This window comes from Mesoplodon densirostris, chromosome 11 (genome assembly GCF_025265405.1).
Source record: "Mesoplodon densirostris isolate mMesDen1 chromosome 11, mMesDen1 primary haplotype, whole genome shotgun sequence".
In the NCBI taxonomy this organism is placed as follows: domain Eukaryota; kingdom Metazoa; phylum Chordata; class Mammalia; order Artiodactyla; family Ziphiidae; genus Mesoplodon; species Mesoplodon densirostris.
This window is the reverse complement of record NC_082671.1, coordinates 33011741-33036015: the sequence shown is the minus strand read 5'-3', so window position 1 is coordinate 33036015 and position 24275 is coordinate 33011741. Positions and strand designations below refer to the sequence as shown.

The 24275-nt window shown below is 38.4% G+C and overlaps 1 protein-coding gene and 1 long non-coding RNA gene across 6 annotated transcripts in view; one reads left to right on the top strand and one right to left on the bottom strand.

The window, feature by feature from the left end:
* LOC132499378 (uncharacterized) overlaps positions 1-9572 on the bottom strand; it is a 183053-nt gene extending 173481 nt beyond the window's left edge. The window contains exon 1 of the long non-coding RNA XR_009533840.1: positions 9056-9572. This is a non-coding gene — a long non-coding RNA (uncharacterized LOC132499378). The remainder of the gene's footprint in view (positions 1-9055) is intronic.
* The window catches only part of CNOT2 (CCR4-NOT transcription complex subunit 2), a 115935-nt gene continuing 100936 nt past the window's right edge, over positions 9277-24275 (top strand). For 2 of the 5 annotated variants that reach the window (XM_060113934.1, XM_060113937.1), the window contains exons 1-2: positions 9278-9435; positions 9549-9700. In XM_060113934.1, coding sequence (XP_059969917.1) covers positions 9696-9700 — 5 coding nt within the window. In that variant the 5' untranslated portion in view covers positions 9278-9435; positions 9549-9695. Of the gene's footprint in view, positions 9469-9548; positions 9701-24275 lie in introns of all 5 variants that reach the window. The other 3 variants (XM_060113938.1, XM_060113936.1, XM_060113935.1) reach the window with 3 other exon arrangements.

The following is a 24275-nucleotide window of genomic DNA, read 5'->3' as shown; positions in this document are numbered from 1 at the left end:
AAATGAGAGCAATTCTCTACAAGAACTGGATACCTGAAGGGCAAGATATGGCTCACAAGTTTAAACTGGGGATCTGCCACATACATATGGCATACAAGAATATGGGGGAAGTTATATTATTATACTTACATCACGTAGCTTTCTTGAGAACTAAATAAAAAGACACAATGTGGGGCACAAAATTGAGAATCAGTCACATTTGAATAACGAATGAGAAATGAATACCAAGTCAGAATAGAACATCATATTAAGATGAGGAGGCATTTATTCTACTATTCTCAAAACTGGTTATATTAAAAACATACTTTTATGTTCATATCTGAAAAACAACTCAAAAAGGATATAGAAAATTTACAAAGAGTTCAGGAAAAATGCCATGAAAATAATGCAAAGCTTTGGAAACTCATTATAGGAGAAATCCTTATATGACAAACTCTAAGGAACTGTCCAGATTTTCTTATTTTACTTTCATTGTCATTGTGGTATTTTTTTTTTTTTTTTTTTTTTTCTTTTTGCGGTATGTGGGCCTCTCACTGTTGTGGCCTCTCCCGTTGCGGAGCACAGGCTCCGGATGCGCAGGCCCAGCGGCCATGGCTCACGGGCCCAGCCGCTCCGCGGCATATGGGATCCTCCCAGACCGGGGCACGAACCCGTATCCCCTGCATCGGCAGGCGGACTCTTAACCACTTGCGCCACCAGGGAGGCCCGTCATTGTGGTATTTTTAAGCAACAAATATTGCATGAAATGTATAGGTGACAGGTTGAAGATAAGAATATTTTGGTCATGTGTTTGATACAGGGTCACTGTCATTATGAGATAAAAATAAAATGAAGTTTAATAAAGATTCTCAAGCATTATAAAATGCTTTTCTAAAAGTAAACAGTAACCTCAATGTGTGTGGAAGATCATAAAAAGTGATCTTAAGAAGAATATGTACCATGGAACATGTCCCCCTCCCCAAAATGATAGCATTCTTAGAGATGCTGGTCATTTACCGTCATAATAACTCTCACTTTAGAATGGTGAATGCTTCATGTAAACAGTATGCTGTTTTTAAAAAAAATTTTGTTTTAGATCTTATGCTCTTATGATTCTATGCAATTTCTAAAAATATACATAGAAACTGAGACTGTGATCCGGTAACACTTTTTATTAGTCCTACTGAATTTGTCAGACTGGGAAGGCAAGCTAAAGGCTTTATTCCCTTCATATTTTGAAAGATTTCAGAGTTGAACACTAGTATATTTAACATGTTGCTGACTCTTCTTAAACCTTGGCAACTTTAAGGCAACTTGGTATATGTATTACTGAAATATTCGTCACTCTTACTGCACAGACTTATTTGTGGTAACTGTTTTGTTTAAATGAAACTGGTATCATGTGTCCTCAGATTATTACCAATGCAGTCTTTGTGGACTAAATTAACTATTCACGTTTAACCAGATAATCAACAGAGGGTTCCTTTTTGAAACAAATGCTTACTCCTGATTTCAAAGCTGCTGTTTCTAGCGTGCATTGAACAAACGTGTATAGTTTTTTGTGCCAGACTTTTGACTGTTATCAAACGCTGTAATGTGAAATGGATGGTTAGAAACAACGTTAAAATTTATATTTAACCCTTTCAGGGCCGAACTGTATCTGAAGGGCCAACTGCGTTTTGTTGATTCTTCTGGGGAAACATCCTGCAAAAGAATCAATTTTTATTTTATGATATTCATTTGAACAGGTAAAAACTTATATCTCATTAGTTTTGAGATGATTCACAGATAATTTAATTATCTTGGTAAGATAAGAGCAGTGATGTTAGGTGATCACAGTGGATATGATAAAAACAAGTACTATAAAGGATTCTATAATATTTAACTTTTTTTTTTAAAGTGCTGACTAAACCTTGGGAATGGACTGATTAGCAATGACTTAGCGAAAGTCATCCATATCAACTCTTTCCGCCTGACATTTAAAATACTCCCAAATCCTGCAACCTTATTCTATTGATACATAAATTCCACTAGCCCCCTCTGCTTATCTTAGGCCGCTTCTAGTCTCTGGCCTTTGCTCATTTCTGCTTCTGAGTTAGCCTGAATTGTCCCCCGGCTCCCAAATTTATGAGGTACTTATCCCCAGTAGCTCACAATATGACTGTATTTGGAGACAGGACATCTAAAAAGGTAATTAAGGTTAAATGAGGTCATACAGGTATGCTCTAATCAAATATGACTGGTGTTTTTATAAAAAAGGGAAATTTGGAGACAGACTCACTTACAGTGAAAACACCACATGAACATGAAACAGACATCTATAAGTCAAGGACAGAGGCCCTTGGAAGAAACCAAACCTTTCTTGGACTTCTGGCCTCCAGAACTGTGAGGAAATAAATTTGTTTGTTGAAGTCATCCAGTTGGTGGTACTCTGTTATGGCAGCCCTGGCAAACTAATACAAGCTGCCTTACCTCATGTTATTCCCCTCACTGAAAATGTCTCTTCCTTTCATCCACATCTATCCGAACTATGTCACTGAACATGGAACTTAAACAGCCACGTGGTGAAATTATCCCTGACACACCAGTCCGATATCCCTTCCCTTGTCTGATCTAGCAGAGAATTTATAGTCCACAGATTTTTAGCAATTTCTAGCACATAAAAGTAGACATAAGGATTTCATGAGTTAATACAGGAAAAATGCTTAAAACAGTGCCTGGTATGTGGTGGGTCTAAGTGTTTGCTTTATCTGTTCCTGCTATTACTATTTCCTAATTATATTTTTCTCTAATCAACTCATGTTGCTCACAACTCTTTTTAGTGCAATGCTGCACATATCAGTGCTAAAAACACTTGTTGATGTATAAAACACTTAGGTCTAACCTTATTTATCACATAGATCTCTCTGGAGCATCTGCTTATCTTCTTTCCTATTCTGTGGAAAGGAAGATAAAATGATAAAAATACAGGGTCTCTACCCTCAAGTTGCTTACAATTGGTCAAAGAATTTTTCACTTCCTTCTGGCAAAATATTTCTGAGGACTTAACATCTGTCAGTACTGTGCTAGAAATGGGGAGAAAAGATAAAGAAGACATAGCTCTTGCCTGTAAGCAGCTCATTGTCTAGTTGGGCAAAACCCAATTCCATAAGAAGTGAAGAAAAAAGTGGGTTCAGAAAAATTTCACACGAGTCCCGAAGTAAGATGTTTTGGTTCTATTACAGAATAACAAATTAACCCAAACCATAGCAGCTTCAGGCAAACTTTATCAGATTCAGGAAGGGCTTAGCTAGGTGGTTCTGGTTCAGGGTCTCTTATGAAGTTGCAGTCAAGCTGTTGGCTGGGGCTGGAGGCATCTCAAGGAGGCCCAAGGATTTGCTTCTAAGTTCACTCACACAGTTGTTGGCAGGCTTTGGTTCCTTGTCAGCTATTAGATTTCATTTCCTTGGCACATAGGCTTCTCTATAGGCTGCCTGAGTGTCCTATGACATGGCAGCTGGCTTCCCTTGGAGTGATTCAAGAGAATATGCAAGAGGAAGAAGTCTCAATGCCTCTTATGACCTAGTCTCAGAGTCATGGTCACTTCTTATTCTATTTACTAGAAGAAAGTCACGAAGTTCAATGTGCACTCAGAAGGAGGTGAATTAAGTAGTTCCACTTCTTGAAGAATGAAATATCAAAGATTTTGCGGACATTTTTTTTTTTGGCTGCGCCGCATGGCTTGCGGGATCTTAGTACCCCACCAGGGATCGAACCCATGCCCTCGGCAGTGAGGGTGTGGAGTCCTAACTACTGGACCGACAGGGAATTCCCTTGTGGACATATTTTTAAAACCAGCATAGGAGACTGTGCTGGTTTAAGACATTTTGTGGGGAGGAGGAGGTCACTCAAAGCAGAGGGAAGAAAACTGCAAGGTTTGAAGTATGAAGCAGCATCGAGTATTAGGCTAGAACCCCAAGTAGTACCTAAGGCTACAAATGTAGGAAGGTGTTATAACATGAAGGGCTTTCTACCTCATGGAAAGGAGTTTGCACTTTTATCCTGTAGTGGATGAGGCATCATTATAAAGATTTTATGCGGGGGGTGGAGGGGGCAGGGGTCTCCAAAGATGTGTACTGTAAAATCTGGTGGTAGTCTTGAAGACTGGAGAGACATAAAACTTCATGAAGAAAGACCAGTTTAAAAAAAAAATCTCTTTCAAAGTTCAGATGAGACATTATGAGGGAATGATTACGAGAATGGTTGAAGGATTGGAGATGTACGGGAGGATCCTAGAAGTATTTAGAACGTAAAACAAGAAATGGTAATTAGTTGTGGGGCATGGGAAGAAGAAAGGATAAAAGACATCAGGCTTGGCAACTGAGTATATGATACTATTTCCCCAAATTACCCACTTTTTTCTTTAAAGTAAAGGTAGAATTTGAATCAGTATAAAAATTTATTCTATGAAAAATTTTTAAAAACTATGAAATAGAAATAATGAAACAAAAATAACTGCAACAGTTACTTCTGCAGTTTTGAATTAATAACTTGCACATATCCTGTTAGACCTTTGTGACACAAACTTTTTCACAAAATTGGAATTATATTTTAAACCTTTCCCTTTGCACTTATATATCATGCCAATAAAACTTCTTCCATATCATTTTTAATGGCTGAATATTGTTCTGTTGTATGGATGTAGCGTGATTTATTTAACCAGTATCCTAACAAACAATGCAATAACGAACACTCTTGTAATCAGATTGTTACACATATCCTTACTTCTTGTGACACATTTCTAGAAGAGGAATTGCCGGGTCAAATGTATACGCTCAAGGCTTTTGATACATATTGCCAAACTGCATACTGGAAATGTGCCAATTTTATACTCTGAGCAATATAAGAAGCCCTGTTTCTTTGAATCCTTGCCAGTATTATCAAGACATAATCACCCGTTAAAATAATACCTGAAGAACAAATTAATGTTTAACATGTTAGATCACTCATAAGTTGGACTTACTATTAAACTTTTATAACACTACCATTCAAAGTTTAAGAGCCTTACGTATATTTTAGGTGAAGAATCTGAGATCCAGTAAGTTACATAATCACTCCCTCTACGTAGTGGGAGTTTCTGCCCTAGGTATTATTATTTTTTTTTTTTTTTTTTTTTTTTTTTTTTTTTGCTGTACGCGGGCCTCTCACTGCTGTGGCCTCTCCCGTTGCGGAGCACAGGCTCCGGACACACAGGCTCCGCGGCCATGGCTCGCGGGCCCAGCCGCTCCGCGGCATGTGGGATCCTCCGGGATCGGGGCACGAACCCGTGTCCCCTGCATCGGCAGGCGGACTCTCAACCACTGCGCCACCAGGGAAGCCCTGCCCTAGGTATTATTTTGCGGTGCTTTTTGATTTGCCAGTTTGCTTCACCAATTAAGCTTTTTTTCTGTAATAACCTTCATATTATGTATACCAGAAAAAGGTAGACATCTTCATCATCAAGGGCTGGAAGTTAGGCATATACCATTAGTTTAGCACTATTTCTCCTAGCTGATTCCTACCCTGGATTTTATACATTATGTGTTGAAGGAAAACTTAAGACATTTATTTTTAAAAAGTCTACCTAATCTTGGATAAGGATCTACTTCATTCATTCATTGGTTCATTTATTCACTGTCTCATTCATTCGACAGTACTTATCTAATGTATACTATGTGTGGGGATAAATCAGTGAACAAAACAGATGTAGTCTCTGCTCATTTTTAGTAGGGAAACAATCAACAATAAAGAAGATAATGATATAATTACAAATGCTATTCAGAAAACAGAGGGTCATGTAAGAGAGAGTAAATGGGAAAAGGAGCTACTTTAGATATGGTTGCCAGGGAAGGCTAGTCAGAAATGATATCTGAATTAAGAACTGAAGGATGAGAATGAGTTAGCCATACAGACATAGAGAAACCACATCCCAGGCAGAAAAAAAATTGGAGTGCAAAGGTCCTGAGATGGAGTATCAGTTAAGTTCAACTGAGAATAAGATGCCCTAAAAATAGTGGCTTTAGCAAGACAGAAGTTTACTTCCTCACACCAAAATCTGTATGTAAGGAGTGCGAGGCTGATATGGTACTCTAGAAAAGTCAAGGACCCATATTTTCACCAGGTTGAGGTTTTGCCACCCCTAGGATGGGGGAGCTTGCATATGACCCAAATTGGCAGCTAGAGTCCTAGGCCATCACATCTATATTCCAGGGTGCAGGATATAAGAAGAAAAGAAGCAAAGGACTGAAGGTGTGCACCGGCTACCTTTTAAGGATGGTTCTGGAAGGGAGCCACATATCTGCTTATAACCCATTGGCCAGAACTACCACATGGCTACAGGGAGGCTAGAAAATACAGTCTTTATTCTGGACAGCCGTATGTCCATGTCTATTACTATGCAAAAAATGGAGAAATTTTAGGGGACAACTAACAGTCGTTGTTTGCTACAGACTGGAAAAAGCTTGGTACGTGACAGAAACAGAAAGGAGGCAATGAGAAGGGTGAGAGTAAGATGAGGTTGGAGAGGAAGGCAGGAGTCAGATTATGCAGTTTTAAAAGGCCATGGTAAGGAAACTGGATTTTATTCTATTTCTAGGAAACCATTGCAGGCTTTTAAACAAGTAACATAACCTCATCAAGTTTTTTAAATGATCACCCTGGATGGTATAGAGAGAATGGTTTAAAAGGGGTGCAGGGAAAAGTGGAAGCAGAGATGGTATGGATATTGCTGTGCAAGTGATGATGGTGGCTTGGACAGGGTGGTAGCATCAGAGGTGATGAGAAGTGGCTGAATGCAGAATAAACACAAGGAAGAGCTGATGGCACTGGCTGATGAATTGGACCGAGTATGAGGAATCACAGAAGATTCCTACTTTTTTGCCTGAGCAAGTGAGTGAACTGTTGGCAGTACTGTTTACGGACATCAGGAAGACTACAGGAAGACAATTTGGATTCAAATGTTCTGTTTCAGCATATGCTAATTTTGAGATGCCTCTTTTTTATTCCTTGGCATGGTAAGATTTTCAGGATTGTCTATACCTTTTAAAAAATGGGAGGCCTCCCTTTTCTACAACTAGTTATGTACAAAGTCACTCTTCCCTTAATAAGGAATTTTTTTCTCAATCTAAATCGGTAATTTTTCTATAAGATGCATCTTACATTTCAAAAACACACAAAACACATACTCAGTATGGCCTATTTTTCAAGTAAGACAACCTATCCAAGTGTATAGTTTAAAGGAAAAAGTCACAACCTACCAAATGGCCAAATTTTATCAATATTAGCAATAAAGACGAACTTTTAGATGCAATAGGACAATATTAAAAATGTACTACTTAGAGTGCTTATGAGAAAGCCATAAATATAAGAAATGTTGGTTTATTTACTTATGAAAGATTGGGCACCACTAATAGAACAATTTCAAACTTGTTCTCAACAAGGCTTAAAGTTTATCCTAAACAAATAGCGTTCTCAAGAAAACAATTGTATCAGTGTATTTTTCCCCCAACACTGCTATGCTACACATTTACCATGAAAATGTTTGCTGCTCTATCTTTTCCAGTAAAATACCCAAGGGAACAAAACCCTCAAATTGGACCTGTCTCCTTTTGGAAGTGATTTCTCCAATTTTACCGAAGTTTATACTACTTAAAACTTGTGGGACTTCCCTGGCAGTCCAGTGGTTAAGACTCCGCGCTCCCAATGCAAGGGGCACAGGTTCGATCCCTGGTCAGGGAACTAGATCCCACATGCCATGTGGTGTGGCCAAAAAATAAAAAAATAAAATAAAATTCACAGAATTGGGTGTTGAGAGAGCCGAGGCACCATTAAAAAAAAAACAAAAAACAAAACAAAACAAAAAAAACCAAAATTTGTGCTCTGAGTAAACATGGGGATGATAAAAATAAGGGTCATCTTTTGGCTTTAACAAAGTCCTATGCTCTATATAAGTCAAACTAATAGATTAGAATGGTAAGTAATACTTGATGTTACTATATACAGAGACGCATACCCCGCTTTTATCATTTTATCTTACAATTCCAAATATTAACAGTTAAACTTTCAAGTTATTAATAGATTAAAATGCTCAATACACAGATATATGTATTAATATACCTATATGTATGACATATACTTAGAGGTATAGTCAACATTTTAACACACCATCTTACATAGTAGAAGAGAAAGCTGAAGAGGCAGGAACTGTTGGGGGGAAGGGGAAGAAAAAGGGAAGGAAGAACATAATGTTGCTCCTCCCTGAATTTTTCTGAAGTAAGAAAACACAATGAAGCAGAATGTTTAATGAAATGAATAACCAGGCAAAACATTTTCTACTGGCTACATCAGCTAATTTACCAAAATACCTTGTACTCTGTAAACACAACAAAGCCACCTATTATTTTACAGTATGCTTATTTTTCTTGCTACTTATGACTGACAGATGCCTCTTGCCCTTCAGTGATAAATTTTAAATTGAATCACGGTAAATTTTTGGAAGGAAAGGATGATTTTATAAAAGAAACAAAACAAGGGAAGTAGAAATTTTACTTACTCCAAATGAATTGTACTTTACAGTAGTGAATTCTATTACTCAAGTAGAAAGGAATTAACAATTTTCACTTTATGAAACTACACAATTCCTAAACACGCATGCAGAGGCTCTTTTTAGGTCCAAAAATGTCAAGTAAAAAGGGAAGAGTTGATCAATACACAAAAGAATAGAGAGAGATTCATTATTTCAAAGAAAATAAAATTAATTTCACTTTGACAATTATTTTTCTGGGAAGCAGAGACTTCACTCTCCTGAAGTTTCCCTCAAAGCCACCGTAATTTCAAACGGTCTTGGTGACAGCGCAGGCAGTCACTCCAGCTTACGTGGGGACTGGGGAGTGGGAGCGAGAAAAGTGCTATAAATCTAACTCAGCAAAGCTCACCCGACAGTATTTTAAAAACCGGCTCCCCAATATGCTCCCTCCCGACAAGTTAAAAAACAACAACAACAAAAAAGGAAGGGGGGTGAGTAGAAAATACCAAGGGTTTTTGGCTGAGGGGAACTCACTTCTCTAGAGGTGATGGTGACGGGCTGCCGGTCCCTGGAAGTGCGTGAACAAGCACCGGAGGTTTCGGGGGCTGAGGGAAGAAAAGGGGATAGCGAGCAGATCAGTTCCAGGTGGCGGGAGCGAGGTGGGGCCTGGACGAGGCGGACGTGGAGGGGGGCGGGGTGTCCGACACGAACACAAACACAAACACGTTCCGCGTCTCCGGGGAGGGCGGACCGACGCCACCTCACCATTCCACGCCCCTGGAGCCCGCGGTCCTCCTCGGGCCTAGGGCCCGTGGTCCTTGCGAAGCAACCCCGCCCCAGGGGAGCCGTAGCGGCCGCAGAGGCCCTGCTCGCTGTAACGACTGCGGAGAAGTTACGAGCCTCCCCGCAAGTAGGTGAGAGAGACGGTGGAGGCCGCGGGGAGGAAGGTGAGGGTGTGAAGCGCTCCTCCCCAACCCGTCTCGAACGCGCGGGAAGCGGTCTACCCAACCCCAACTCTGTCCCGTAGGCAATCGCCGCTCCCACCTTCCGCCGCCGCCTCGAGGGAAGTCGGAACGACGGAGGTCACGGCGGGGGTCAGAGGGTAAAGGTCTTGCTCCCAGCAGCCTCCGCGGTGGATACGTCGCCATCTTGGATCCGCGGGACAAGAAAATTCATGCGGTGAGTTTTTGGCAAATTTTCGGAAGTCTGGTAGTGGGGCGCGCGGCGGGGGCGGCGGATTCGGGGCCCCCGCAAGGCGGGGGAATGCCTCGGGGCCGGGCCGGTCGCGCCCGGGGTCCGCGGGCAGCGTCCCGGCCCGCCGCTTCCCGTTGCTTTTGTCTCGGCTCCAATCGAGAGAGGGAGAGCGGAGCGGGCGGGGAGGGGGGGGTGGCGGTGGAGGGAGGGAGGGGGTGTGTATGGGGAGGGTGGTGGACGGGACGTAAAGCGTCGCTGTAGTCGGGTCGCTGCAGCGGCAGTTCTGGATCCTAGGCCCGGTCCCTTCAGCTGGCGCTGGGGTTTCCCCCAGACTCCTCTCCCCCGGGCTCCCTCCAGCGCGGAGGAGCCTCCGCCGCGCTGCTTCCTGGGGAAGAAGAGAAGGCGGCAGCGGCGGTGGCCAAGGACCCCGGGCCCGCTTTAGACGGCGCTGCCGCCTTCCTGGCAGCTGCCGCGGTCTCTGGCTCTTCACATTCTCTCAATACACGCACATCATCTGCAACTTATGTGTGTTTCTGTGTATGTACACGTAAAAGGTGGGGGACACTGGACTGGCTAACGGGCCTCAGGAGCTGCCAGGCCCTTGGGTACAGAAGGCTATGGGTGGTGGAAGAGAAAGAGTGCAACTGGGAAGCTTCCTCTGCTTCCATACCCGGAGGGTGAAGCTTCCGTGGTCTGGTAGAGACTGAGTCCGGAGAATCCTGGGGCGGCGGAGGAACCCGAGGCGCCTTTGTGAAGTTGCTAGCCCTAGGTTTCTACTTCCGCCGGGGCCTCTCCACCTTTTGCTGTCTTGGGTCTAACTTAAAAGTTTCGCGGAGCAAGTGACTGGGGTTAAAAGAGGCGCTCCTAGTTCTTAGTTTAGGCTCTGTGGTCCGTCTAGGAGAGACAGCCTCTAACTCTTGGTAACTATGGGCCTTGGCGAATAAGAGTTTTTTCCTTTTATGAGAATATTTCCAAGGTCTTAGAATTTGCGTTTATTCCAGGCACTGTGGGTATGATATTACAACTACCAAAGTCTTACATACGGGTACCACCCTCTTGGAAGGAACCTAAACATCAGCTTCCTTTGAATCCTAGGAGATGCCTTCACTTTTTAACATCCAGAAGACCGAATGCAACACATTTTGTTTCAAAACTCTTGGTCAAAGAATCCTACTCCTTAATCTTCTGGACGGTTTCTAATAATTAAGTACAGTGATATCAACCCTTAGATTCTTGGCGAAATGGTAGGAAGTACTTAGTTAGAATCTGTTCACGAGGGAGGCCATGCTTGAATTTAGAGTTCAAAGTTGAACAGATTTTCTGTCATGCTTGATTTTAGGAATTTCTAGACCTCTAGAATCATAAGTACAGCGTTATTTGCCTCTTAAAACAACATAAGTGGAAGTAATAAAGTAGGGGGGCGGGGCTTAGAAATTTTGAAAATATCTCTTTACATACCGGGCTTATGTTGTTGTTTGGGAATACTTGGTATATTTGACAAGTTATTTCCCAAACGCCAGTGAAGACATCTCTTTTGCAATTTTGGAAGATAACTTTATCCCAGATTTAAAGGGTTGCTTAAGAATCACAGTGGACTGAAATGGCTAAATGGCTACGTTCAGGTGGTTTGATGTGTACATTCAGATCTCTTTTCATTGAAATACTTCTTAATGGACCAAGATCTTTAGTTAACTTTGTATGTTGAACTCCGCTTCAGTTTGTAGTTCTCTTGTAATATTAAATCTAAAGGAAAAATACAAAGTGCATGTAAAAAAAAAGAGACAAAACCTCTCCACTTCTTTCTTGACTTTGTAAGATCCTCATTTAATTTTAAAGAGGTTCTTTACTCTCTTTTTTTTTTTACCTGAGGGCTTGAATTGCAGTGACTTCTGTGATTACTTTGTATTGTATTTTAGATAGGAATTGAGAAACTTTCACATTTTTTGGCATTCTAATTAATGTAAGCATCATTTGTTGGCAGAACCCTTTTATTCTAAGTATACTGTATAGCGATATCTGTAGCCTAATCTGATACTCTTGGGGAATTAGAATTGCCTGTACATTTAACCAAGCAAGAAATACAAGCTTTTAAAGATTTTTAGTTTCTACAATACTTTAGTTTTAAAGTAAATTTATATGGCAGAAAAATGAGGACAAAATGCATGAGTGATTTATATTCCCTTCCATTTCGAAGTACTACTTGATCTTGGAAGATAAACCTCAGAATGATATTCCTCCCCCAGAGAGCTAGTTACCTGTGTTTTTACTTAATAACCTTGGATATTTAATTTACTTTTTGACTTTTCATAGGTACTTCACAGTTAGTTATAATCTGAAATTTCTCTTTGTTCAAAAGTAAATAAATACTTAGATTTATGAGTAGATTTCATTAGAAGTGCTTCTAACCCAGTTGTTTTGGTTCTTATCTCTTCAGTAGATACTGGTATTAAAAGTATTTGTATTTTGAAAGACCTTTACAGAATTTTTTGCAACCTGTGGGAAGTTAAAGTTTTACCCTTTTTACTCACAAATATGCTTCATAAGATTTTCTAATAATACAGAAAAATAAAGAAAAGGTATGCTTCACACCTAAATATGAAATAATGACTAGACATTACTAGATTGGTAAAAATAAGTTAACTATTCTTTGCTCTTTAAAAAGCAGAGTTAAACAGTATTTTTTAATTGTCAACATTTTTAACTGTAGGAAGTTCATTTGTGATGATTACATATTTAAAGGCAAACTTTCCATGTGCTTGCTTAATAGGCATTTGAGTACAATTTATCAAACAGTGATACAATCTTCAGAAAAGTTACTACTAAATAAGATTTTGTTACCTAGACTAGTGGATTTCGTAGCACAAAGAAGCAAAAGAAACCAAGGTACCAGGTAGGGCAGTTTTAGAGGCAGAGTTAATCTGAGTTGCACTGTAATGTTTGAATAGAATTACATGCAATATTGGTATCACAATATTGATATCAAAGGATCTAGTGCTGTGACAGGAATCATTCTGGTTGATGATACATGTGACTGTTCTTCCTTACTATGGATGATTTCTACCCATAATACTTAGAAGAGTTGAATTTCATTGTGACTTTTACTAGGTATCTTTGTAAAGATCTATACTAAAATTGGTGTCTGTTGTAGAACGTCTACCTTCGAAAACAAATAGAATGAACACTAGGGTTTTAAGGTTTTAAAATTATTTTGTAATTTTTACCTTGGTTTTGTGCATTGAACTTTTCGTTCTTCAACTTAAATACTATATATATATATATTTTTTTTCTTGTTGCTTTAGTTTTTCTGTTTGACATCCTTTTTTAAACTCTTAAAGCTCCTCTTATGACAAGTCATGCTGATATGGCTTGTTTATTTATTTACTTTGTCTATACTATTAGAAATGACTTGGAAAAAAGAATTTGTAATATTTTTTTCTGACATCTTGTTCTCTGAAATACAAATGATAATCTCTTGGTATTATCACTTGGGGGTATGCTACATTATGCATTAATAAAATGGTTTACAATGTTTATTTTTTGGTAAGGCCACATAGCTTATATAATCATGAAATGCAAAATGAATTATCTAAGAGGAAAAAAACATAATTTTCCTTTTCTGGACACACTTTAATATTTTGTATATGTTTACACCAGGGACCTAAGTCTATTTAGATATAGCTAGATATTTTGGACATATTCTGCCACTTACCCTGAAAGTTTTCCCTTTTTTTGCTTTCATGCATATGTTTTTATGCGGGGCTTGGAGGGGATGGTGGTGGTATTTTTAGTACCACTTCTCTGTTGTTTGACAAATTTCTTATCATTCAGAACTACTCTGGTGTCACTTTCTTAAAGAAACCTTTCCTGATTTCCCAAATCCTTCTGCTGTACTGCTTTTATTCTTCAAATTTCTATTATTGAATGTGTCACATGGTATTGTAATTTACTGTCCATCCCCACTGTCCACCTTAACCTCCACTGGATTGTAAGCACCTGAGAGGTAGGGCTTTGTCATATATATTTACATTCCTGGTACCTTCTAAGTGCATAATACATAGTAGGTTATCAATAAATATGCAATAAACTGAACTGGTGCCAAATTGTCATTTGACAGTGCTGTCACGTGTTATTTCCCAATCCACGGGTCGGAAACAACAGATTGGAAAAGGGTATGGGAAGAAGGGCATCCTGCATTCCTTTACTTCCTTGAATCGTTTCTTACAGTTCTGCTTCTTAATTACCTATGGGAAACTAGATAACCAGCTTCTTAGAAAAAAAATGTGTGTGGAGTGAGTACAGGACTGAGGGAAGGATGTAAGTAACAAAGCGTTTCTGGCAGTGTTTAGGTCTGTATTTCTTGCTGTATTTTGTATGGCTAAGGTCATTGGTTGAAGGAGATACTTTGTGTTTACCCCATAATATATTTACAGTTGCTTAACTGTGAGCTTCTGTTAGATTTGGGCTTTTTGACGTTAGATTCTATGTCCTCCCCCTTGGCCCCCACCTTTTTACTCCCAGTGCCTGACCTAGTGCCTAGTACAAAGTAGGAGTTCTCTAGGTTTTGAATACCATTCTCCTTATGAAAACTGGATGAGATGATTTAATGTATTTTTATTGGCTGTCCAGATTTCCAAAAGCTCTAAAAACTGACTTTTTTAAAAAGCAGTTGTGAAGGCAAATTCCAACTGAAATTGGTAGCCTAATCATGGTCTATCTGTGTTAACCTGATTTTCTGTTTTGATGCAGAAATATTAATGTATTTGATGGCAAGTGCTGTCTAGGCCACCCTGGGAGGTGTTAGGTCATACATAATATATATGCTATCTTTCTAAAATCTGACAAATTCCGATTCTGAGAAATACGTGGCCTTTAAGGGCTTGAATAAGAGATTGTGCACCAGTTTTGTGTCCCTTTTTTGAACCATAGAAATCAAAACAGTAAATGACTTACAGAATTGCATTTAGTGGAAATGCTAACATTTTTTAAATTTTACTTACTTATTTATGGCTGTGTTGGGTCTTCCTTGCTGCTCTATTTGCAGCGGTGGAAGGGGGCTACTCTTCCTTGCAGTGTTCCAGCTTCTCTTTGTTCGCTTTGCCTTTGCTTCTCTTTGTTGTGGAGCATGGGCTCTAGGTTCGTGGGCTTCAGTAGTTGTGGCTCGCGGGCTGTAGAGCGCAGGCTCAGTAGCTGTGGCACAAGGGCTTAGTTGCTCCGTGGCATGTGGGATCTTCCCGGACCAGGGATCGAACCCGTGTCCCCTGCATTGGCAGGCGGATTCTTAACCACTGTGCCGCCAGGGAAGTCCCAAGATGCTAAACATTTGACTTAAGATGTTAGAAATGTCTAATTTGCCTACGTATTTTTCGTTGACTTTTTTTCATTGACTTTTTAATGACTAAAAGCTACTGAAGATACAGAGAGTATATTATTTTAAAAGAGTTCTAGTACTGGGAACATCAGTTTTTTCTCTTTTAGTGAATTGAAAGGTCTCCTTATGTGAAAGTAGATGAGAATGCACGCACAGTATATATTTACTTTGCCAAGGAATGATAAAATAAGCAAGAGGAAGTTTTTTGTTCTGGCACTCTAGGTAACAATGAGTACACTTGCATTTTTTCAAACTTACTGATGTACCATTTTTACATTTATAATTTGGATGTTGAAACATTACGCCATCTTGTATCAGCATCTGGACAAAATGTAATGACAGATTATGTAATACAATGTGTTTCTGAGAGGAACATTTGGTTTTGTGTCATATCTGGCAGGAATGTGTTTTTGTGTTACTTTTTACATTGCAAATTACGATGCTTACTCTTTTTTTCTTTTTCTTTTTTTTTTTTTTTTTGCGGTACTTGGGCCTCTCACTGTTGCGGCCTCTCCCTTTGCGGAGCACAGGCTCCGGACGCGCAGGCTCAGCGGCCATGGCTCACGGGCCCAGCCGCTCCGCGGCATGTGGGATCTTCCCGGACCGGGGCACGAACCTGCGTTCTCTGCATTGGCAGGCGGACTCTCAAGCACTGCGCCACCAGGGAAGCCCTGTGGTTGTCATTTTGATGTTAAGTTTTAAGATAAGGTTAAATTTTAACATTATCATGAAGATAGAACAATCAAACTGTTTTGATTAGTATGAATATTAGTAAATGGGAATTTTGAAGGCCATTTTATCCTTGGATTGGACTCAGCATCTAGTGTCTTTCTCACTTAATTTAATGCTACTCTATAGGGAAAATCCTGATTTATCAAATTAAGTAGATTAAGTAGAAGGTTTGTTTTTTGTTTTTAATTGATCATCCTGAAGATTCAGGATCATTTAATTAAATTAATATGGAAATTTGAAAGAGAAGTATTAGGAAATTTGTGTTTCAAGCTTGACTTTCTGGGAGAATGCAACAGCTGCTCACATTTTAAAAATGATAAATATATTCATCAAGAAACACCAGAAGGGCTTCCCTGGTGGCGCAGTGGTTGAGAGTCTTCCTGCCGATACAGGGGGCACTGGTTCGTGCCCCGGTCCAGGAGGATCCCACATGCCGCGGAGCGGCTGGGCCCGTGAGCCATGGCCGCGGAGCCTGTGCTCCGCAGCGGGAGAGGCCGCGGCAGTGAAAGGCCCGCGTACCGCAAAAAAAAAAAAAAGAAAAGAAAAAGAAACACCAAAACTTTTAGTAATAATCGTGTGTTATAGTGAGAGTAAGTAATAATATTATATTACAGATACTACGTTTTACACATTTACTTATTGCACAATTATACTTTGAGGTCATGTGCTAACTTTGTCTTGATTTAGTAGTGCATGGAATAGTGCTTTAGGGATGTCGTTTTTATAATTTTATGTGAGTGAGCTTGTCTGGCCTTAGATTAGAAAAAATTCAGAGCTATAGAAACTTTCTGATCTATGCACACTTAGGAGAAATTGTACATATATTCATAGACATGTCAGGCCAAACTTTGAGGTCTGTAGCAAAACTATTTAACCTGATGGAAGAGATAGCAGTCTCCAAATTTTAAATTTGATATATGATGCACTTTTGTGTTATGTATGATTGTGAATCACACATCTAAAATAGATATGTATGTATAAAACAATTATATATAGTCCAGTGCTTCAGGGAATTTGACCTCTGACAGCTAATAAGATGTTTCACAGCACAGTTTGAAAGTGAAGACTTTTTCTTCTCTCTACAGATGGAAAGTTCATAGAACTTGCTTGTTTTTGAGTAGACACTTTCAACTAAATCCTTTAATAATTTGCGTGTTTATTTTCTTCTAGACATTGCTGTAAGTGCTGGGTATATGTGATGGTGAACAAGACAAGTTTCCGCCTTCATGGAGCTAACGTCTTAGAGGGGGAGACAGATAATAAACAAGTAAACACAATTTCAGAGGGTGGCAACTAGGATGAAGAAAATGAAGGGGGATACGGGTACAGCACTTGGTTAGGGATGGAAGGAGGAGACTATTTAAGTAGGGTGATGAGGGCAAGACCTCTCTGGAGGTGGCTTTTGATCAGAAACTGAGAAAGGAGAAAGCCATGCAGAAATCTGGGTCAGTGTTTTTCCAGGCAGAAAAAATAGAAGACCCTGAGATGGAGTCAAGTTTTTCATGTTTGATGAAAACAGGAATTTCATCAGTAGTTACTTAGTGCTTTCTGCATAAATAGGGGTAAACTCTAAAGGGAAAAAGAAAAAGAGATGATTAAGATGTAAGTCTTTGTCTTTCAACTGCTGAAAATGTTGTGATGGACCCAGTAATTTATAACACATTTTATGAAGAGCTATAGGGAGGAGGAATTATTTTTCATTTAAGAGGCCATGATGTTTTCTGGATCAGGTGGGGGGGGTATCTCTGTATTAGTGGAAAATTATAAAGGAGAGTAAACTTAAAACTTTCTTTGTGTTTGCATAGAATTATCAAAACCTCTAAAAGATTTTGTTTTTGCAGTATTTTAGATAGATTTTTCTAAGAAATTAATCAGTAATGATTTTCATGTTTACTTAGATTTTCTTGTACAGTTCAATAAATATTACTATGTGCCATACACTGTTAGAGATGCAGTGAATAATTCTTTAAGTTCACTTTTTGTGGTGCATGTTATGGGTACATGCTAGAGTAGAACAACCTTGTTTGAGGGAGTTAAAGAGTTGGTTTCAGGTCAGTGATGTTTGAACTGGGTTCTGAAGGGTGATTTGGAGTTCACTTTGGTAGGGGAGGATACGGAATCAGCATTGCAAATACAAAAAGCCTGGAAGACTAGGCTGGATTTAGAGAATGGCACAGTAATCTATCGTTCTTGATGCAGTTCTGCGACCTCATGAGAAGTTGACTGAGGGAATGAATTTGCCATAGTATGAGAGACTTTTTTTTACATGATGAGGAATAATTAACCAATTTCTTTTTGACAATGCGAGTGAAAATCAGATTTGTGCCTCAGGAGGAAATTTTAGATTCCACAGACGATTTATAATTAAATTTAAAGCTTGATGCTTTAGTGTATTTCTAAAGTTTTTGAAGGATTTTTTTTCTCTCTGGTAGACAAATTATAGAGTTATTCTGTATTCATATTGGCAGAATTTTTTAATTATTAAGAACTTTTAAATTCTGTAGTTTGTTATCTTCCAGAGAACTTGTTATATAAACCAATGTCCATAATGAAAAGTTTTATATTAATGAATGGAATTTGTTAGTAAGTTTTAGGGCAGGCAGAGTTTGAATATTGTTATTTGACATTATTTTCAGGCATGAGATTTAACATTACTTCAGTAAATTAGAGTAATACCAAAAAAATCTAAATTAGCAATATAATCATTCATAGGAGCTTATACCTATAATATATTGCTAGCAGTGCATATTTTGCAATGCTGAGGTCTGTGTGTTCTTCAAAATACTGTACATAACAGCTGTGCATTTATTTTAGGTTGCTAGCATTATTTATTCTGACATTGAAAAATAAAAGAGCCCAAATGAATGTTTTTAAATAAAAAGAATTGATTCCCTAAGAATGCAGTTTGAGCAAATTACTACTTTGATAGTATGCATTATATACCACTTTTTCATAGCAAAAGTTAATGATTCTACGTGATGACTTGGAGCTGCCCAAGTTGCCTAATTGTTTAGTTCATTTTTGACTGAATAAAATGGAGCTCATTATAACTATTTCCTATTAAAGGGAGTTATATTTTGCTGGAATTTTACATGATTTTGTTAAAGTCTCTGGTACTAACCAGCCTGAATTGGAATCACCAATTATGCTTTTAATTAGCTGTGTAACTGAATCCTCTCTAAACTTCACTTTTCTCACTCGAAAAATGTGGATAGGTAACTGTATCTACCTCATAAGGTTGATATTAGGAATAAAGGCTCTTGTGGGTGTTTTTGTTTGTTTTTTGCTTTTGCTTTTGGAGTGGGACTTGCCACTTAAATATGAGCTTCTGAGGCAAATGAGAATTAGCCACAATTTGTTTCATATAGTACACCATGCTTTTTTTTGGTATCAAATTCATAAATGTAAACAAGAAGAGTGCAGTTTTGTTCTTACAGTCTAGACATGTTTTTCCTACGAGGAATTTTGTTTAGATGGTGTTGTGTTAAGTATTATGTGTATTAATTTTGGGTAGCATAGATACATTTTAGCATTGCTCTATCTGAAGCATTTGGCATGGTGCATGGCACCTAATAGGCATTTAATAATTCCTTTGTTAAATGGGATAAATCTAATGGGAGAGCATTGACTTAGGACTCGGACTCTGTCTACCACTTACAGCCTGAGTTAGGTTATCTATAGCAAGTTACTTCTCTATGCCTTAGTTTCCATTTCCTTAAAATTAATAAAATATCTTCTCTTAGGCTTATTTAGTGGATTAAATACGGTGCAAAACACCTGACAATAGGTTCTTAGCAATGTTGGTTCCTCTTTTCCTTTATACAGAGTAAATATTTCAGAATTCTGGAGGAAGTTCAGAGCAAATACTTAATATAGCACCTATGATTTACTTTTTGGAAGTTGAGAAAGGTCACTTATTTACCTTTGAGCATGTGCTCATCTTTAATGGAGGGATAATATATTATTTTGGAAGACTACCACACTTGGATTCAGAAGATGGGTTCTAGTCTGGGCTCCATAAATTTATTAGCTATGTGTCTGGGCAGGTTAGTATCGGAGAACCTCAGCTTTTTAGTCATTTATACCTCCTAATGTTGCTGATGAGAACTGAGATATTGAAAGCAAAAATGTTTGGCTAACTGTAAAGCATGTGAAAGTATTATGGTAATGAGTCCTGATTATTAATAGTTGTAATGAAACTAGTAGTTTCTTAAGTTGTGTGGTTCATGTATTCATTCACTCATTCAATTTACCTTGTGATACTGCTGCATTCATGTGGTTTGCCCTTCATTTTTATTTAATTAAATATTTGGCTATTGGAGTGGGGAGCGTGGAAGAGTGTGGGAAAAAATGATTCTGCTGTGTCTCAGAGTAGGCAGTTAATACTTGCGTATTTTTTTGCATGATGAAGTCCTGATACTTTCTGTGTAAGTGTATATAACAGGAGGTGTACCTTGTCTTCATTCCCTCTTCATTAAGGGTGAAAGATTTTCAATATTCTGGTTTATTCCTCATTTTTGTAACCTGTTTATTGTTGTTATCCTTATTATTGTTAGCCAAACATATTTTTGTGAACATCATGCATGCCTTTTTTCCCCTACAAATGAAATTCATTTGTAATTTATAATTAGAGCATTGAGAAGTCAGTGCAGTCGTTTGAAACTGTTGTATATTCTTTGCATTATTTAACGTGTATGAATAATTTTAAAGATCTTTTGGGTCTGAGCCTTTTGAAGCATTAAAATAAATACCATATAAGGAAAGTAGAATAGTACTAAGTAGCTGCAGTAGCAAAGTAAGGAAAGTGAATCACAGAGTAATGAATTTGGAAAATGATTGTGTATTGAAGGGAAAGGCATTGCTTTTCATGTCACCCTTCTAAAATTCTAGTTAGTGATGGTATGTGCTGTGAGTTCTGCTGATTGTGATTAATCTCGTACTGTTATTTTTAAAAGTTGCTTTCAAGTAAAATATGTTTTCCTTCTAAAAACATATACTAAAACTCTAGAAACTGGAAACTTGCCACCCCCGATTCTCAGGTTGCTCCTCCATTTTTTCATATATCTAAGGTAAATAATTTTAAATGGAGCAAAGACAACTCACTCCTATCTAAAACTTACATATAAAACTTATAAAATAAACTCCTCCATATCTTCAGATCCTGATCAAGATACGCCCCTTTATAATTTTTGATGGTTGTAATAATGAATAATGATTGTCAGGTACAGCAGTATGCTCAGGCATCAAATATTGATTTATGTCCACTGTGTTTATTATTCTAAGAAGAAGATGATTTGTTAGCACATTTTAGAAAAGTTTACAAAGCCAAAGGCTTTTTACTTAATTTGCTGCAATTAACTAGAAGTCATTAGAGAATTCATTCTTCAGAATAGTCTACATCTTGAACTACATGGTTAAATAGATTTTATTTTTATTGTATATGCCAGCCTTGGGCAAATAATGTACAAGCCAAAATCCCAAGGCATGGTAAAGATATGTATTTTTGCTTTTGCAAAATTAGACTGTCAGTGTTAACAGTATTTCAGAAATAGTGTTTATTTCTGATTTATCAGTTGGCACAGAAAAAGGACAGTTACGTTCCTTTGATTTCTAACATTATTCAAATTAATGTATGGAGATTTGAATTTTTTAAAGGGAAGACTCTTGTAATAGAAATGATGTTGGTTTTTTTTGTTTTTTTGTTGTTGTTTTTTTTTTTTTTTTGCGGTACGCGGGCCTCTCACTGTTGCGGCCTCTCCCGTTGCGGAGCACAGGCTCTGTACGCGCAGGCTCAGCGGCCATGGCTCACAGGCCCAGCCACTCCGCGGCATGTGGGATCTTCCCGGACCGGGGCATGAACCCGTGTCCCCTGCATTGGCAGGCGGACTCTCAACCACTGCGCCACCAGGGAAGCCCGATGTTCTTTTTTTAGTATAAATTTATTTATTTATTTTTGGCTGCATTGGGTCTTTGTTGCTGTGCGCAGGCTTTCTCTAGTTGCTGCGAGTGGGGGCTACTCTTCGTTGCAGTGCACAGGCTTGTCATTGCCGTGACTTCTCTTGTGGAGCACTGGCTCTAGGCGCACGGGCTTCAGTAGTTGTGGCTCGCGGGCTCAGTAGTTGTGGCACATGGGCTTAGTTGCTCTGGGGCATGTGGGATCTTCCTGGACCAGGGCTCAAACCCGTGTTCCCTGCATTGGCAGGCGGATTCTTAACCACTGCACCACCAGGGAAGTCCCAGAAATGATTTTCTTATAAACTACCTATTTTGTAGTTTGGATTCTTGAATACAGATATATATTATTGCAGCATACCAAGGAAGTAATACTGTTATTGAGTGGCTGAAGCAAATGTGACGTTATGTGCTGAAGGAGCCTGTGGTTAAAAAAAAGTAGTGATAATGGCATATACTTATTACAGAAAAAGTGGAAAATAAAGATGAGGAAAAGAAGAAAACAAAAATGACTTGCAGTCCTGCAAACTAGAAGACTGTTGACCTGGGCAAACATTATTTGTTGTTTCCACTGTTTGTGTGTGTGTATGTATGTTTAAAAGCACTCCAGTCTCTTTTGGTTTTTCTCCCTGATTATTAAAGTAACAAAATGAATGTGGAAAATTAAGAGAAGTATAAAATAAGAGGAGGGATTTCCCTGTTGGCACAGTGGTTAAGAATCTGCCTGCCAATGCAGGGGACACGGGTTCGAGCCCTGGTCCGGGAAGATCCCACATGCCCCAGAGCAACTAAGCCCTTGTGCCATAGCTACTGAGCCTGTGCTCTAGAGCCCACGAGCCACAGATACTGAAGACCGCGCGCCTAGAGCCTGTGGTCTGCAACAAGAGAAGCCACTGAAATGAGAAGTGCGTGCACTGCAATGAAGAGTAGCCCCCGCCCACCGCAACTAGAGAAAGCCTGCGCGCAGCAATGATGACCCAGCACAGCCAAAAATAAAATAAATAAATTTATTTTTAAAAATAAAAGAGATAAAACATCCACAGACAACCACTCTTTTCATTTCTGTAATAGGGAAATTGGACTATACTTACTGATTTATCATCTCTGTGTTTTTTTAAAATTTACATCATAAGCATTTTCCAGTGTCATTTAATGTTTACCCAAAACATGATTCTTAATGGCCAGAGCATAACTGACCAAATGATTCCTTATTATTGAACATTTAATTTTATTTTGATTTTCCACTTATATAAGTAGCACTGTGATGAACAGTTTTGTACCTGAATTTTTGTTTACATATTTGGTTATTTCTTTAGAAAACATTTCTGTAAGTATAATTATTATTTTAAAGTATTGGAGGTACTTTCAATGCTTATTATGTAATGCTGTGTCCTTAGTCAAATTACTTTTCAAGCTTTAGTGTCCTCTCCTGTAAAATAGGTATAATAATGATATTTATCTCGGGATTGTTAGGAGTGAATGACAGTATATGCACAGCGTTTAGCTCGGCCTGTAGCATAAAGGATACCTCTTAGAGAGGCTTTCCTCAACTGCCCTTTCTTAAGTAGGCCCCTCCTCCTGTAACATCTATTACAATTAATCATTATTTAACAGTTTGTCTATTATTCCACCACTAGAGCATGAGAAGGGATCAAGTCAGTTTTATTTACTAATGTGTATTTGAAGCCTCATATAGGGCCTGACAAATATTTGTTGAATGTGTGAAAAGTTATTTTCCAAAGCTTTTAATATTTACTTGCCTTACAGCAAGGCTGTGCTAGTTTACATTCTCACCAGCTATGTGTGAATTATCTTTTTTACTTTATTGTCAGTGAAACTGAGTGTAGTATAGTTGTGTAAAAAAAAATTGTCCTAAATTTTGAAGATGTAAGCTTATAATTTTAAAAAAGTTGAATTGTTTTTGTTTTTTTTATTGTGTAATTTGTGTTTTACCTGTTTTCTGTTCATATTCTTTATTGTCAGTAATAATAAGAATAAGAGTAAAATAATTATAATCCTGTCGGTGGTCCCTTCCTAAACATCCTGTGGGGAAAAGTAAGTAATATTTCCTGTGGGAAAAAGTAACTAATAATTAATATTACACAAATAAATGAAGTTAGCAAACATAGTGGTACTGTACCAAAATTAACCACGAAGTGGTTTAAACAGGTTAAAGTGACAGTGTGAAAGTTTAAGGAGATTTTTGTCTAATATACTGTAGCAACACTAAAAATGTAGCTAAGATGTTACGTTAATGCAAAAGTTAGATATTTTTACTGTTTTCCTAAGCTTATGCTGTCAGGAGGGCAATTTGATATCCATGGATGAATTTGAAAAGAGTAAGTGGTTTGCTAGTGGAGAGTATGCAAAGTAAGATTTAGGTACTTTATTAGATACTTTGTGTGTTATTTATTCATTCATTTGACAAATGTTTAACTCCTATTATGTGTCAGGCACTGTTCTAAGGGAATTACAGTGTACAAAATAAAAAATAAAACATGGTTTGGC